At 36.5% G+C, this 17817-nt stretch overlaps 1 protein-coding gene across 2 annotated transcripts in view; it reads right to left on the reverse strand.

The window, feature by feature from the left end:
* Window positions 1-485: 485 nt before the first annotated feature.
* Window positions 486-17817, reverse strand: part of FIG4 (FIG4 phosphoinositide 5-phosphatase) — a 72687-nt gene continuing 55355 nt past the window's right edge. Inside the window, exons 22-23 of one of the 2 annotated variants that reach the window (XM_068416936.1) lie at window positions 15018-15107; window positions 486-3372 (exon numbers count right to left, since the gene is read on the reverse strand). In XM_068416936.1, the coding sequence (XP_068273037.1) occupies window positions 3195-3372; window positions 15018-15107 (268 nt within the window). In that variant the 3' untranslated portion in view covers window positions 486-3194. Of the gene's footprint in view, window positions 3373-15017; window positions 15108-17091; window positions 17130-17817 lie in introns of those variants that run through there. The other variant, XM_068416926.1, reaches the window with a different exon arrangement.

The raw sequence follows: 17817 nt of genomic DNA on the forward strand, positions 1-17817 counted from the left end.
CAAAGAGGTGCCATAAATGTCATCCCAGAACTATGTACAGCTCTTTCACTTTCTCTCCTCTGGTAGCTGCAGCTGTGTGCACATTAAAAGGATCCTATTTCAGGGCCACACCTGAGTCTCTCTGGAAAGGAATGAGAGTGAGAGAACAAAAAGTCAGTGGGCTTTGCAAGCAGAAGCAAAACTCACAAGGAGGTGAAACTACCAATGAAAGTGTTGGGGAATAACTGCTCCTAAGGGCACCAGGATCACTCTGAAGAGCATCATAGAACAAAGCTTAAGCTGTTGGACTGGCATCAAAGAACTACTGGCTCAGAAATGACAGAGTCCTAATCCGATGTCCGTGCTTCCTGATTCCACAAGAAAAGAACCCAAAGCCATCATTCTCCAGGCGTACATTTTGGTATTGTATTTCAATGTAACCTTCAAACACACTGAAACAAGCTAAATATATTTTGGAGGAAAACCAACACATTTCTCATAAATATTTTATTTGTCCAAATCAAAAAGAGCACCATGTTAGTCTTCAGAGCCAACACAGCCCATTCTTTTTCTGTTTGTACTTATTTTACACACTTTTCCCTCAGCTTCTGAAAAGGAAATATATGCATCTATTCAGAACTTCTAACATGGTTGAGAACTGAACCTTATTATCACAAGAACAGAATAAAGTAGGTAGATACAGAGGCAGCATCTCTGGAGACCTTTGTACAACTGAACTTGTTAGATGGGTGATGAGCGTATTTTCTTTTTAAATTAACCCTTTACATGCATTAAGCAGGAGATCTATTCAGACTGTTGAAAGTTTATAATTCAGGTACTGTTAAGCTGCGAGTCTTGGTTTGTGCGTCGTTTTATTTTTTTAAACAAATGTAATAAGCAGTTGACATTAGCACCCTGAAGTATTCCTAGCAGCTGCTAAGAGTACGATGACAATAGACCATGCAAGCTGTCACCTGAATATTAACACCCAAGCATCTTACCATATGAAGTAATGCACATGGTTTAAACCCCTATAAGCAGCTATGAGAAACAAGCAGCAGTTATGCATACTAAAAGATGCACGAGGATGCCACAGCAGGACTGTCATGGCACACATTTAGAGAGACACTGAACAGCCTGGCATTATATCACAGATAATGGACTGAGATGTCATTCATCTCTCAGAACTGTAAAACCAAAATCCTCTAATCCCCTTTTCCTGAGGAGTGTGTTAATTACTGAAGGCTGAATATATTTTCTCTTGGAGCTGTAAAATTATTACAATTTTAAAAAAGGAAGCATCATCTTTTGCCTTATCTGTTGTTGAGTTGTACGCTTTCACGGCAACTTTTATCAATTACCAGTACCTATGAACAACAAAAGTATAAGGATTGTGATAGTCTAGAAAACATTCTTTGCAATGGTTTAAGGGCAGTAAGAAAAGCATGCATTTGCCTCATTTGGACAAGGACTCTAGCTCTACATTTTTCCAAAGCAAGCATTTATTCCTTCAAATTATTTTTCATATTGGACAAAAGAATTCAGTACAGGGTTTTTTTCCAAAGAAAAAACCATTGACAGTTGCAATGAAATATTATCTAAAGTGACATTTCATTCTTGCACGTCCTAAAATACATCCGTTTCTCTCAAAACTATTAATCAATCAACAAAAGCAAATGGACACCAAAATGTTTTGGTAGCTTGAGATACCATGTTCTTTCACCGACTGCATACAAGTCACTCCCTGAAAACACACAAACTTCTGTCACAAGAAACTTTCTATCTTTTCCCTTTACCAACTGCATCTTTTCTGACATTGAATTACTCATGAAAGTGCAACTTACTGCATAAAATATTCAAACATATTCAGAATATGTTTGCAGCATGCAGCCAAGAATCTGCAGTAGCTGCCTGCAAGTGATTTACTACAAACACAAACATGTTCTCTGTCTAGTACATGCAGCTGGCTGACATCCTCAAAACAGTTATTCAGTTATTCCAGAAAATTTGGAAATATGGTCTGTACAAGCTTGCAGAATAACATGGTTTGTCAAGGATGCTGCTGATACTGTCAGTATTCTTCAAGGCAAAAGGCTAGAAAGCAGTGTTGGGAATTTTAGTTTGTAATTAAGCTTCCCCCCCGCTTTTTTTTTTTTAATTTGAGAAATGTTTTAATCACAAGCCCAAATTAAGCAACCTATTTCAGATACCTGCTGCCTCTCTGTTCTTACCTAGCGCTGGGCATGATGTTCAGTCTCGCCTCACCCATCTACTGCTTCGTCTTGCATGACCACCCCAGCTGATCCAGTCCCTATATGTCACTTACTGATACTGATTTCTTGGGAGGCTGTAGGCTTGAACCTGAAAGCATCTCACAGGAGCACAAACACAGGGATGGAAAGAGTACGCTGCAAAAAGGATAATGCCTGTCATAAAGGAAAATGACAGGATGGTTTTGCACCCTCTGAGAGTCTAAACCCAGTAAAGTGAGGAGCATTCCTTCATTTGCAGACGCAGTCAGTAAGTGGTACAGCTCAGATTCCTACTAGAAGCCCATGGTAATTAGTCACAAGCCATTTTCACCCTGCATATGGCACAGATTCTGTAGCTACTTGCACCAGTGAGATTAGTTTTGACACAAATTAGGGTTACAAAGTTTGTTAGTCAATGTAAATTTTGATTTTGACATAAGCCATAGATTTTTCACTTTTGCTTAAGAAAGCAGCAAATTACAAGCAGTCATTTTAGCACTCAGTTTGCTAAAAATCTCAAGAAATATCAGAAAACATTCTGCTGTAAAAAGGATTGTTTGCTGTTATGGAACAAAGAGGAAGAAAACTATTCTCTTCTGATTCTTACGTATGAATCACTTCAGCTTTATGAGCAAACATAACAATGTAAGAAATTCATATAAAAACATAAAGATGCAATATTTTCTTTCCCATAAATTGCCGCATACTCTTCAGTGACTGTATGTGCTCTGATTATTCACTTAGACTCTTAAGATACACTTTCTCTTTCAGCAGAAGAGCAGATATTAAATAACTTTTTTCCTGTAAAGCACAATACTGTAAATGGAGAATAGTAAAGAATAATAACTAGAAATGTTAGATAATAAATTTATTACTGCAAAATAACAAAACTAGATTTCCTTTCTAAATTTATTTTTATGACCTATCAGTACAGTAGACTTGGCAGGAGAATCCAGCTTGTATTTACATGTATCTGTTTCGAATGTACTCTCTGTACATGAGGAAGTCATCTTTTCCCAGGGGCTGCATGTTTCCTCTTCCAGCCTGAATGTGGGCATGAAAAATCTCTATTGATTTCCTATCAGCTCTTGGAGGCTGGACTTCATAAATATTGTCTTGAGAAAAGGAGGAGATGGGTATTCTGGAAAAAAACAAACATGCAGAATATTTGGAACTTTAGGTAAAAATTTTCCACAGAGAGAGAAGAGTATTTTTTTTCCTTGAAATATATATGAGAGTCAATGAAAGGGCAACTTCCCACTCGATAATTCATTTACCTAGATTTTTATCACTACTGCAGACCTGAAAAGACCCAGCTTTCCAAGTAGGGTAATTAGGTAAGTTGTCACTAATCCCATTACAGAATACTTTCTCACTTCCCTCCACTCTGTCCTCATTTCTTCATCCTTCCTCAGATCTGCTACACTCAGTAAGTACCCAAGCTGAAACAGATCTGTGCCATGCATTATAGCAGATTATAGGAAAACTTTATTGAGCTATTCACTTAGTAGCAATTATAACAAGTGATTATACTTTGAACCAACATAAAGAAAGGATTTATTAGATAAGAAATTTCCATCTAATTATCAGGAAACTTACTACCAGCAACAGCACTCTGTACATTGAGACTGCTGATATTTTATGAAAATATTTTTTTAAATAGCTTCATACAATAAATACTATCTTTGAATCCTAATATTTAAAACTACTCATGAGAAATACATGAAGTTTGAAAGTTTACAAGAACCCGAGTTTGTCAGACCTTTTCTAAGCACTATTGTCAATCAGACTCACTCATAAGGTAGAAGCAGGTTTTTTAACTGTAACTCTTGAAAACTGCATAGCCAGCAGGTCAAGGAAAGTGATTGTTTCCCTCTATTCAGGGCTTGAGAGACCATATCTGGAGCATGGTGCCCACTTTTGGGCTCTCCACTACACAGCAGACAATGAAATACTTGGCTGAGTCCAGCAAAGGTCACCAGGATGATTACAGAGCTGAAGCACATGGCATACGAAGAGACACTGCAAGCGCTGGGTTTGGCCAGCCCGGAGAAGAGAGGCTAGAGGGGACCTTATTGCGATCTGCAACCACCTAACGGGAGGGTGTCTGTGTGGAGCCAGACTCTTCTTGGAGTGCGTGATGAAAGGACAGATTCCAAAAAGGGAATGCAAATTGCAACATGGGATATTCTGATCAGACACAAGGGAACTTTTTTCCACTGTGAGGGTTGTCAATCACTGTTGCTGCTCAGAGAGGCTGTGGAACCTCCCTCCCTAAGGATATTCACAGTCAAGTGTATGTAGCCCTGAGTAACCTCATCTAATTTGGTCCTCCTCTGAGCAGGGGACTGGATCAGATGACCTCCAGGGTCCTTTCCAGTGTTTAATATTCTACGGTTCTAAGCCAAACTCTTCAGTAGCAATGTGTTCTCCACAACCAACTGCAAGGAAGCAACAAAACTATTTATACTCCATACATAATAAATGAATAAACAGTAAAAGTACCTGTGTAGTAAGTAATTTTCATTTTAAAGCACTTCAGCTATTGTGAAAGCTGTATTCATAAATACACTATGTATATTTCCCAGCAATATTTTAGTAATTTATTTATAAAATACTCCCAGAGTTGAACAGTACAGATGTTTTACCTGTGTGATAGCAGATCAGTTTGGATTCCACAACAGAACATTCAATGACTAATACATTGCCATCTGAAGGTAACTATGCATTAACTTTTCCTTCTGTCAATACTATTTGATTTAGAGGAAATCAAAGTTTGAAATTAACTCCAAGAAAAAATACTGACAGAACTATGATTCTTATATGATTCTTCTATGATATGATCCACTGCTAACAGTGGATACAATGCACCTACAAATGCTAAACAGGAGAAATAAATTATTTCTCAGTTACGAAAAAAATGACATACATATTTTAAAGAGTTCTCTAAATCATCAGTTTCATACATTTTTAGCTCGTATTTCAGCTGGAGAAGCTAATTTACTTTCTAGATAGCTATTAAAATACTGCTGCTTCATAAATACTCTATATAAACAAAGCTGCCCAGGTATTCAGTATAACACAAAGATTCCAGTGCTGGCAGACTCACTTTCCTACCACCACATACACTGAACACTTTTCTACATCAGATCATTACTTACAGGTGGACCCAAAATTTCATGGGACCCAGTAGCCTGTCTCATGGAGTAACTAGCAGCAAAGTTTGAGGACAGATTATTAAAAGAGAACAGGTACTGAACGATCCCCTCTCCAGTATATCCTCCCGTATTCCAGAATCCAGGATTTAGGACCTACCCGATGCCAAATTTGAAACTGGACTACTGTTTCATGGAAACTGATTTCCATAGGTCTTCACTATTTTTTCTCATATCTCTGAGACCTACAGAATCCTGTGGGAATAAGTTCCATTCCTTAATTGTGTCTGACGTGACACTCCTTTCATCTGTTATCAGGGGCCTTGGTTGCTCATAATTCTTGCATTGGGAGAAATGGTGAACAGTCATTCTCTGTCTCCTCCACACCACTATCAGACAACCAAGTGCATTTCATTTCTCCTCACACACTAGTTATTTTCTGATCAGTCTTGTTACCTTGCCATTGATGCAGAGTTCCAAGGTCTACTCCATCCTCTTTGATAATGCAGTGAGGACTAAAACTGTGTTTCATACCTGAGATTTTTTTCACTAGCTTTTGATTCGTCATCTACTATTTTAGTGACTGAAGACAAATTTTCTAGATACTTTACGTAATAGCATATTGGAATAGTAGCCAGTGCCAGTGGCTGAAAAACAGTCAGAATGCTATTGTTAAATATTGTGTTGGCATATGCACATATTTTGGGGCTCAAAACTTCTCAGGTAAGAAATTACAGCAACAACTTACTGTCAAAGCTCACTATTTCCAAAAGTGAATATTGACCAGCCCAAATGCAATGAAGATTCGGATATTAGCATCGTTGCCATATTCCACAGAAGCCACAGTCATGATTCACTATCTGAGTGCTCTTCAAGAGACAAGAAGTTATTTTTAGGTCTATAATCTCCTCTCTTAAAGGGAAAAAACAAGGAAGAACTGCAACACTCAAACAATGGCAGAGCCCGTCTATAAATGAAACACAGTAAAAATCTTCTAGTTGCATTATAAGCACAAACTAATGTTTGACACTGCTTCTAAACCAGGATCTCTATTAAAACTGTCAAAAAACTTGCTCCCTCATTTTTTAGCCTTTTATTTTATTAAAATATGTTGGATTTTGGATGTTTCATCACGTAATGGTTCGTTAGTCTTATAAAATGCCTGCAATGTGTCATGTAGTATAGTATGCCTAATATTCCATTACAACTGGAATATGGTATAGAAAATAAGAAGGTTTCCACATTAAAGTAATATTTTTCAATTTCATATTTAAATTTTTATTTTTCCATTTTACATAGCAATAATTCAGTTAATTATACTTTTGACTGAAATTATAGAATTACTATACAGGTATACTATCGAATTTGAGACAATAAAATCACTGGTCACCCACCACTTAAAACCAAGTTACATTTTACCAGGATGTAGACAGAATTTGCCAGGTTATGTCATAGAAACATTTGGCCATTCTAGAATTAGAGAAAAAAGTAAAGCTAAAGAGTTTACAAAAAGTGAAGCCTTACCGCATAGAATATATTTTTATTTTTCTTTATTTTAGATTTTATTACAATTCCTGTTCAGGCTTCTTCACCTTAGAATTCGGTGGCACTACAGTGGAATGTAAACAAATACTAAAAATGTGGCAAGTTACCTGCCTGTATGATTAGGATAAAATTTCCAAAATGCTTGCCATTTTTCTGCTTTTCTTAAACCAAAACTCTTATTTCAAAAGAGTTGAAGCTCTTCTGAAAAGTCCAACCTCTGCTATTATGCTCTCACTAAATCAGCATTTTATTTTCACATTTTTTTTTGGTAAACTGTATGAATAATACTATGGAAATTCTATCATACTTAACCTTTTCTTTCTATTTTTTTCCCCAACAGAGCGATAGTTTCTTCTCATTATGACTTCTTCTAGTTTATTGTAAAACATTAAGGTGGGTGTTTTCAGAACTGGTACCAAATATTAGTATATCTAACTTTATATCTAGATGCTTTAAAAGTAGATTGCTTTTCAAGGCACGCGTAGCTTCTGCAGATACTTATTTATCTAGTTTAAAGCATTCAAGCTGAGACTCAAGCAATGGTATTTGACACTAGCACACTGTACTAAATTACCATTGTCACTATCTAACACCAAAAGATGTCACTTACTCAAATGTAGCTGGTCGGTCTAGTCCACTAGCAAGTGAACAATTAAGTAGAAGAACAAAACAAAGCCATAACATTAATTTGATGCCTTCTCTATTTATTGATTTGTTTCTAAAGACATGGCATTTCTGAAGCACTAATGAGTCAAAAGTCATTTCCTTAGGCACAATGGAAGCTGGAGAGCAAAGTGTATTTCATTTTGAGTACTTAGTAACTAAATCTAAATTTTCCACCTACTTGCTTCAACATGGTAAAAATATATTGAAAGAACCGCATGTTCATGCATGCCAATTTTGATTAATAACCCTGTATTAAGCTGTAACTATTTGTAGAGTGCTTGTATTATCCAGTCATTTAATTAAAGTCATTTCTCTAACACTATTCATGTAAAACTCTAACTTACTTAATAAGTTTAATATCCTACAATAGAGTCATGAAGGAGAGCACATTATTTATGACTTGGCTATCAGATATCCCTAGAGACCTGTAGCTCTATGGCCTTCCAGCGAAAATTCCATACAGAGGAACATAAACACAATGTCATGAAGACAGCACCTTGACATGCAAAGCGCAATTACTTTCATCCCACTTGTGAGCAGGCTTCATGGTGTTATGGTTTCACCAAGAGTAGCATTGTCTCTACAGTAGAAGAAGACACAGCTAAAATCTTCAGTTACAATGAGGATGTGCCGTACTTGGAAGGAAAAGTGCACGGTGATATGCTTAGCTCTCAGAAATACAGCAGTCACCAGAAAGCCACCACATTTGTTTCAACATTGATTAGTTCTCCTCAAGTCTCTAAAGTATATCTAAAGAAGGAGACAAAATGTACTCTGTTGTCTTGCTTGAATCCTAAGCAAATATATCTGACCCACAAAACCTGGGTAAATCACTGAATCACAAAATGGTTAGGGTTGGAAGGGACCTCTGGAGATCATCTAGTCCAACCCCCTGCCAAAGCAGGTCTCCCTAGAGCACGTTGCACAGGGTCACGTCCAAGCGGATTTTGAATGTCTCCAGAGACGGAGACTCCACAAGCTCCCTGGGCAGCCTGTTCCAGTGCTCTGTCACCCTCAAAGAATTTTTTCCTCATTTTCAGATGTTTTTGTTTGTTCCCCCCGCCTCTACCCCTAAATGGTATCCATTTAAATTGCTTGCTGTGCTCTCAAAAAAACCTTCGACAGAATTTTCCTTCCTTAGACACCAACACCTCCACACAACAAAGTTTCCGCCACATTCTTTGCGAGTGGAGAGGACTGAATAACAGGAAAGCTTCTCTGTCCAATAATACTGCAACTTGGGTCTTACAGAACCAACCAGCAGCAAAACCTGGACTGCATCCAGGTCCCACAACAATCACCTGAAACTCCAACTGCATGTACAATTTCAAAGGTTAGAGAAAGAAGAGACTCTCTTTACACAGGTATGCATCTAAATGAGCATTTTACAATCCAAATTAGAAGCAGCTTCTCTACAGCACAGACAGAAGGAATATGAGAAAAGGTCAGAACATCTGATACAGAAAGGTGATCTCTGAGGAAAAATAAATCTTTTAAGTGGGGATGATTTATGCTGACCACAAACTAATTCAAAATTTAAAGACCGAACACACAAAGGAACCTAGGGGTAGTACAGGACAAAACAAAACAAGTATCAAAAGAACTCACAAAAAAAAAAAAAGATGAATTTGCGTTTCTTTTTGGAAAGAAAAAGCTTAGACTTACTTTTTCAGATAGGATTACTTGAGGAATACAGTTCTCTTAAATTGATGAATAGAAATCTATCACTTCACAGAGAAGACAGAGGGACCGGTTGAAGAAGGGTCCCAAGAATTTTCACTAAAAAGTCTAAAAGTAGATGGGGTAAGGTGGTATATAGTTTAGTTCTTTCTAGTTTTCGCTAGAGACTGTTAATACTACAAAATCCCAAATTCAACAAAACCATAACATACAATATAGAAATAACTAGATTTACTGTCATATTTCACAGGAATTTGTTACGGTCACATTTTTAGAGGACATGATTTCAACGCTGCTGACGTTAGGATCAAAATGACATTTCATATGCAAAAGTTAAGAAATGCCAGCCCACTAACCTCAAAATAAAATTAAAAAAAAAAACCCCAAGCTTCAAGCCACAGAACTTCTGAAGCATTTTAACAGTGATCACTGTACTAATAGATACAATAGTTCTTTATTTAAAATTTGGAAAAAGGCAAATTTAATAGCAGAACAGAATGTATTTTGATACATTTAAAAAAAAAGAATCTAAGACCAGTTATAAAACTCAAAATTTTTTTTTTTCTAGCCTTGTGAGACTACTGCATTATCTTTTTAATACATGACACACAGAAATGCTAAACAAGGTGGACAGTAGATACAGATAATCTAAATTTTTATGTGTGCTGCAGTAACAACAAGGTCCCTGTCAAGACAGAATTGCGCTGAACTATTGTTTTATAGCTCAAAGTATTTTTTTCAGGTCAAAAAAAAGCCCTTGGGTTTTGAAAAATGATGGCTAAATTTCATCACAACTCATGTATCATTCTGAAGGTATGAATGCCACTGTTGCAGGCTTTTTTTTTACATCAATGGATGGTATGAGATTTGACATGCAGATTTTTATTCAGGATTCAGTGTAGATAGGAAGGAAATATGGAAGATCCAGAGATTCAGTGGAACATTCAGATATTAAAAACGTATTTTTTTAAAATTTGAAACAGACATCAATAAATATAAATTATTATCTAAATCAGTATGAGGCTGATAAATGCTAATAGTCTTATTGTTAAAATAACATTCAGCATCTCAGTTGACAACTCTATCAAAGATGCTAGGCACATGAGCTTTTTCATCTGAAAATCTCAGAGCTCAATATTGACAGAACAGATGAATGGGAAAAAGCTAATTCTTCCTGTACACATGGGGATGTGAATCACAAGGAGTTCAAACCATTTTCCCTAGATCCCTGGAAAAAGCTCATGCTCTGCTCCCCAATCTGTCATTAGGGTGTTATACAAGATGAGTGAACCAATCTAACAGACTCCCACCAGCCACATAAGAAAGTTCTGCTGAGTTTGACCCTGTGGCTCTGTCCCTTCTGTGCTGGCCCTGGTGATAACTGGGACCTTCACTGCTCTGAATAATCTCATTAATCTACCAGGAAACTATTTGCTTTTTTTGCTGAATTAGTTTGCCGCAGAGTGATGAGCTGAACTGATTTATGGAGCACTGTAAGAAGTAGCAAAGCTGCACAACTAACTGAAAAAGTATGTGATAAGGTAGGAGGGAAAGAGCAGGACCTCCCCCTTTTGGTGGCAAGGAGCTGTTAGAATTGCCTCAGCTATTTTGTTAACTTCTCCCATCAAATCCAGTCATGCTGTGACTTAAATCATAATACCAAATCACAGAATCACAGAATGGTTGGGGTTGGAAGGGACCTCTGGAGATCATCTAGTCCAACCCCCTGCCAAAGCAGGTTCCCCTAGAGCACATTGCACAGGTGGGTTTTGAATATCTCCAGAGACGGAGACTCCACAAGCTCCCTGGGCAGCCTGTTCCAGTGCTCTGTCACCCTCAAAGTAAAGAAGTTTCTCCTCATATTGAGATGGAACTTCTCATGTTTCAGTTCATGCCCATTGCCCCTTGTCCTGTCACTGGGCACCACTGAGAATAGTCTGGCCCCATCCTCTTGACACCTGCCCTTACATGGCACTCATCTCTCCTGTCAAACTTCAGTAGAGCATTTCATAAACCGTCACAACATGGACTTACTTATTTCTTTCAGTCCCCAGCCAGCTCTTTGCTGGAGAATCCTACAGCTCTGATCATACTATTACTTTTCCTCAGACCCTTCCCAGTAGTATTCTTTTAGAGATGTGTGACTGAAAATGAACAGAGCATTCAAGCCCCAAATGACAAAATAATTCCTTTTATGTGGTGTTGACTCCTGATACTCTTTTGTCTTTTCTAGCCAACATGAAGTACCAAGTACTTTCAGGGAAAGTGTCCACAGTGACTTTAAAAACACTTCCCCAGCATATAAAATGAAGTCAGCTTAGTCAAGCCATTTTGCAAGAGACAAGCTCTAAAGCCATTCAGAATCCCAATGAAGGGCAATCTTTCATCTTCAGACAGAAGACAAAATCCAGGTAATTTATAAACAGACTGACCAGTAAATTTCAAGAGAATTCTCACAGGCAACAAATGCTGGAGAATCATGGAAGTGCTTTGTTTAAAACACTGAGAGTCAGAAAAAGGAGATTCAAGTGAAGTAAGGAAGACTAATCCTTAAAGCTATTTTTAGAATACCAGAACAGTGGATATACGCAAGTCAAAAGAATAAGAGAAATTGAAGTTATTGTAACACATCTGCATTAACCCAAAGTGGTTAATTATCCTCATCTCTGCTCTGAATCAAGAGCTAATAGTGAGCTACATACTTTCATTTTATTTAGAGGTATACAGAGGTTTAGATCACATATGCTTCTTAATATACAGCTGTTAAAGAATATGAGATCCAGTACAGGACATCTCAAAGTAAAATAAATCCAAATAATCACCAAACAGGAAAGAATTTCATCCCATCATAGAGGCAAGGAGTTTTCAGTTAAGGAAGGAAGAAAGGTAGACGACTCCCAATTTAACACAGATATTTACATCTCCAAGGAGTTGAAGCAGTGCTTGTTTTAATTAAGAGGCATAGCTCTTGTGTTTCCAAGAAAAGGAAGAAATAAAACGAGTTGTAGGTAAAAACACAGTATCTATTAAGACCCTTCTGGGAGATTTCAAAGGGGAGACTAAGGATAAAAAGCTTTGCTGAAGACTAGATTCTGCTCTGACAAAGGGTTGTCTAGCAAGAAGGTGCTCTATTGAAGTGCAGAATATGTTGGTTTGTTTTGTTTTTTTTTAAAAAAAAGGAAACCCCAATTGCCACCTTATCAGGAGAAGACAGCAACTAGATAAGACACCTTTGTGATTTAAGCTGAGTGTAAACAGATGACAGAACATACACAATTTCTTCACCTATAATTTCCAGGAATATTCGAAACAATTCCCCATTTTGTGAATAAATGCTTTCATTCAAGTTTATCTAACTTTCTGATGTGAAGCAACATATTGGGGAGCACATTTGAAGCAAAAAGCATGCAAAAAAGCACTGCACTGTGAAACTAACATGCTTGAGAATCCAAGGTAACTTGTAATTTCCAAAGTTCCTTGTTGACTAATTATGACACCTTTTGATTCACTGTTTCCATAGCAGTATCAAGAAACTATTCAGATATTTTGCATGGGTTTAATGTAAAAAATAAATATTCTTAACACTCTAAACATCCTTTATTCATTTACTTCTGCCTTTCAACATAAGGAACCCCCCACAAACTCTAAGGATGTGAATACACAGAAAGATGACAAACTCAATACCAACCTTTTATTTAGTACAGTTATAAATGAGTGATAATGACATGTTTACAAATATAAAGCTATTTTTTAACTAATCCTCCAAGAAATAGATTTTATACTAACAGTGTCATATGGAAGCACTGAATGAACAAGAGAATTGCTCTAAACTGAGGTAACAGCTTTCAATAGTAACTAGGGTTGTAAAACACTTCACTAAATTAGAAAATGTACTGCTCTATTTTTACTTTTATATTTTAAAGTGGTATTATAGATTAAGAATACTCCAGTAGAGCATTTAACTAACAAAAATGGAAAATATAAGGTGCTCCATTGTTTGGTGAAATTTGCTTCATTACTTTTATCTTGGTGAGAAAATAATGTATATAACGTGCATATACACAGAAACAAACAATAAAAAAGCCTATATACTACTTGCACATATTTAGCTGCTAACTCGTAGATAGTTGCTACTCAATTTGAGTCACGTTTGATCAATACTTGGATGACAGGCAGAATCTAGGTAGTCTTGATTAAAAAAAAAATACACATTTAACATCAAGGGAACTTTTGAAAACATGGACTATATGATGTATCTCTGAAGACAGAGTATGTTTTTCAAATATTTAAGGAGAACATAGCCCTGGACCATGCTGCAGACGTCACTCACTAAAGTGTTCCTCCACTTCAAATGATCTGGCTTATCACTACAGGCCATTCTTGTACAACAATAATCAATCCATAATCACAAACAGTTAAATTCCTTATTTCAGTATAAATTAAATATATGTACCTATTGTAATTTTGGAGTCATTTTTCATATTAATGGAAAGCTACTCCATTCACAACAGAACACACAGAAGTTACTCCACATGGCAGATATCCCTGAGCAGCAATCTTCCTACCATCCCACCACAATTGTCTCTGTTGAATATGGCTCCCATACTAATCTTTTGGGATTAAAGTATTCAAGAAGTGTTTCATTGACAAGAAGCATTCAGAGCTTGATCTTCGTTTACAACCCACCATCACCTACTTACCTGTTTGAACAAGATGCAAAAATTATCTATTGTAACAAATGAACAGTTTAAAAAAATTGTCTCTTCAGCTCAAAGTATCCCTGACAAATGCAGACAACCAGTATGTAACAAAGACCAGGCAACCAAAGAATCCCAAGGAGATACTTCTGAGGAAAACGTAGCAGATTTTAATTGTTAATCTATGCAAGATTCAAGATGATCTTTTCTTCAGTTAAAACGCTCTGAATACTGATTAAAGCTAGCATAGATCCTCTGACTTCAGTGACACAGAAGGGCATTGAGTGCACAAAACAAAGCAGGAATCAGTCCCCACTTTACCCTACTCTCTCCATCACTCACGAGAAAAGTAAAAATATAAAAACATCCCGTTTGACCTCTCCAAGCTCCTCAAATGTCCACTAAAACAAATACAGTGCACTTGTAGCCTTCTTAGAACAAATAAGTTCAGATAACTGCACACTAAAGACTGAATTGCAACTTTGAATGTTTTTTTAACGAATTCGCAAGTCAACTGATCCCTTTAAAACTACCTCCTTCAAAAGTAATCACAGCAAAAAGAAATTGCCTTTTAAACTCAGTAGCTTCTGCACTTCGTGTTGTGATAATTCAGGATTGCTAAGAATTTTGAACACAAAAATCTTGGCACTACAAAAGCTAAAAAAAAAACCAACACCAAAACAAAAATCCAAAAATCAAAAAACCAAAACCAAAACAAAAAAACCAAACCAAATGAAAAAACAAAACACTCAAAAAAAACACAAACCAAAAACAAACAAGCAACAAAACCCACCCCTAACAAATCCCCCCAAACCCACAAAAACCCTAAAAAAAAAAAAAAAAGAAAAAGATACACTTTTTTCTAAGTTACAAGGGAGAAGTAGGAACCCAATTCGTCATGCTATGCATTGAATCCCCTTATGCAGTAAAAGCGACAGGAGTATGACTCTCAAACAATTTATCATCAAATTTACCTGATGATTTTCCAGGTCTAACGACAAAAGCAAACAAAGGCTAAAGAGAAAAAGAAAAAGAATACTTACAAATTTATAACCCTATCCAAGTGGTGTTTTGAGCAAAACTGCTGGCTGCTCTTGTCTTGTTTATGCTGACTCTGTCCCAGCTGAACAAACCTGTGAAAGGCAGTAGACAGGAGAATAAATCAAAGAAAGGAAAGAACTATCCCCCAAAAATTCAGCAAATGAAAAAAAAATACACCAAAAAATGAGTCTTTAAGTCATGTTATATATAAGTGACTGATCATGATCTACCTCTCTGGTAAACAAGAGGGATTTTTAAAACTTTACAGTGGGTGCATGTGAGAACTCAGCAGCTCCTTTTAGCCTGAAAAAGATTTGCCTATTACTTGGTGTCACCTGGTATGTCATGGGATAGAAACGGGCCTCCGCTTCTATGAAATAGGCAGCCTGATACAGTCAACTTCTATTGTCTTTTTCAAAGCACTCAGTCAGATGAATAGCCTATGGGAAAAATTAGCAGAAGAGACAGAAAGTCTCTCAAGTTTCAGACACTCCTCAGCCAAATTCAATCTATTTTATTCAGCTGAAATGCTGTTAGTCCAGATCCCTTATTTACAAGCACAACCTTTTGGGAGAATTCCCCCATCTCCAAATATTTGCTGGAAGTCACTGAAGATGGAAATAGTGTTATGGCTTTTCTTCTTGGCAATGAATTGGAGCAAAATTTTTAAAAAATGGTTAATCACTAATCTAATTCACTCAGTCTAAAAGGAAAAGTCAGAGGGCTTCAGAGATATGTATATGTAGTTATCCCACACTCAAACTCAATTTGTCCATTCTCCAACACATCTGTGCTACTGAAAACAGAAGTAAATGTTAGTTGTGATTTAATACTTTAATTTGCTGAGGCAGAGGGGTTTTCTTAATAGTTAGCTTCCATTTAGCTTAAAAATAGTCTTATCGGTCTATTTCAGAAATATTTACTACATTTTAACAGGGGACAATTAACAGTGCAAAAGCAATTGCATGGAAGAGTGTACAGAAGACAAAGGAACAATACATTCCTAAACAACTTATTGTGGCTTTTCTTTCTGCTCCATTCAGATTCTATACTGTGGAAACAAAAGCCTCAGAAACATGCAGCATCACTTTGGATGTTGAAGGAATAAACACTCTTATTTCTAAATAAGAGAACTGTAAGTGGAAATAAAGATAATTAAAATGATCTCGTGCAGGAGCTTGCTATTGAAAAAAGCTTTAAAAACAAATAAAGGCAAACTAAAGGTGTAAGTATTTTCATTAATTGCTTCAAAGTATCCAATATTCTGAAACAAACAAGGCCTAAATTAACAAAGCAAGTTACCGGACATCAGTAAGATACCATGCACAGTTGATCTGCAGTACACATCCTCAAATTATTTGAGGGACCTCCTGTCCCTTCCAACCTCAACCAATCTGTCCTTCCGTGATTTCTGTTTTGATAAGAATTAACACAAGTTATCCCATCCATCAGTGAAAATGGGCTGGACAAATTCAAATTACTTTTCATTTTTATTTGCATATAGACTTAATATAGATCAGTTGACATAAAGTAACTCAACCTGAAGTACTTTAAATCTGCGGGTCCCTGATGCTAATAAAGAAAAAAATACGTAACATGTCCAACGATGTCAAGTGGAGTCAGGACCTTACATCTCCATTTGCCTTATTACAATAATAGAAAAAGACTTGAACTAAGAACTATAATCATACTGTGAAATAAATTGCTGCTATTCTCAAATGATGTACATTGTAATAAAGGATGTCAGTAAAATCTGTACTTTCCACATAAATGAGCACATCAGACCATAAATAGCACTATGTCTTGTTAGTTAAAAGAGGTAAGGAATTTGTAATTGTTATATTTTTAAAACCTGCATTGCTGGAGGGAAATGAAATAAATGCAAGCTTTTTTTTTTGTCTTGAAAAGGATATGAATAGGGAGCTTCAAAGCCCCCACAGAGTTTACAGTGCTGCTGATAAAATGGGAAGTAGATCCAATTCTGGATGTTATCACAGAGTTGCTCATCTGCACAACGTGACTTGTTGTAGACAACAGCTCACACTAGGCCATTTCCAGAACAACAATAACTATCCAGTATACCAAAGGGTGATTGTCAAATTGGCATCCATTTTCTAGTGGTTAAAATAAAGAACCAAAGTTAGAGGCATAGGTGAAGTTAAAATTCCAGAAATAATGAGAAACATCCTCCTCAACCCTTTTCGCGTGTACTGTCTTCAAATTACTCAGCATGCAGGAAATAGGTAGAAATGAGAATTTCAAAGAACTACAGAGTGCAAGAGAAGTAGCTACCCCTAAAGAAAAATTAACAGAAAAAAGCCCTTTTAAATAAAAAGAAAAAAATTAACGCTTTGAGAGGATTAATGAACTAAGTCAGAATTAATCATCACATATCACCAAATGAAAAGATATCATAGTGAATTAAAATTTCCCTCACAAATTGAAGAGGTTTCAAATATAACAACATAATCACTGCTGTTACATATTAGAAAATAAAAACAAATGCACACAAGCCCATTTCAATGCATGCCTCACAGGTATCCACTTCAATGTACACACAGTGTTTTTCTGAGATGACGTGTAGTTTTCTTACACCCCTTTTCTCAAACTCCATTAATTCTACATTCTAAGCAGGTATTTGAAACGTTGGTTTATTAAGCTAATGTAATTGATTTGCACTCCTGGTGTCTTGCATAAGCAATCACTCTCTTGGCAACAGCATTATAAGTCTTTAGGAAATAAGAGGGTCTTCAATTTGGATCTAAATTTCTCCAACTGATCTCCAGTAATGAATTCCCATTA

This window comes from Nyctibius grandis, chromosome 1 (genome assembly GCF_013368605.1).
Source record: "Nyctibius grandis isolate bNycGra1 chromosome 1, bNycGra1.pri, whole genome shotgun sequence".
Lineage (NCBI taxonomy): Eukaryota > Metazoa > Chordata > Aves > Nyctibiiformes > Nyctibiidae > Nyctibius > Nyctibius grandis.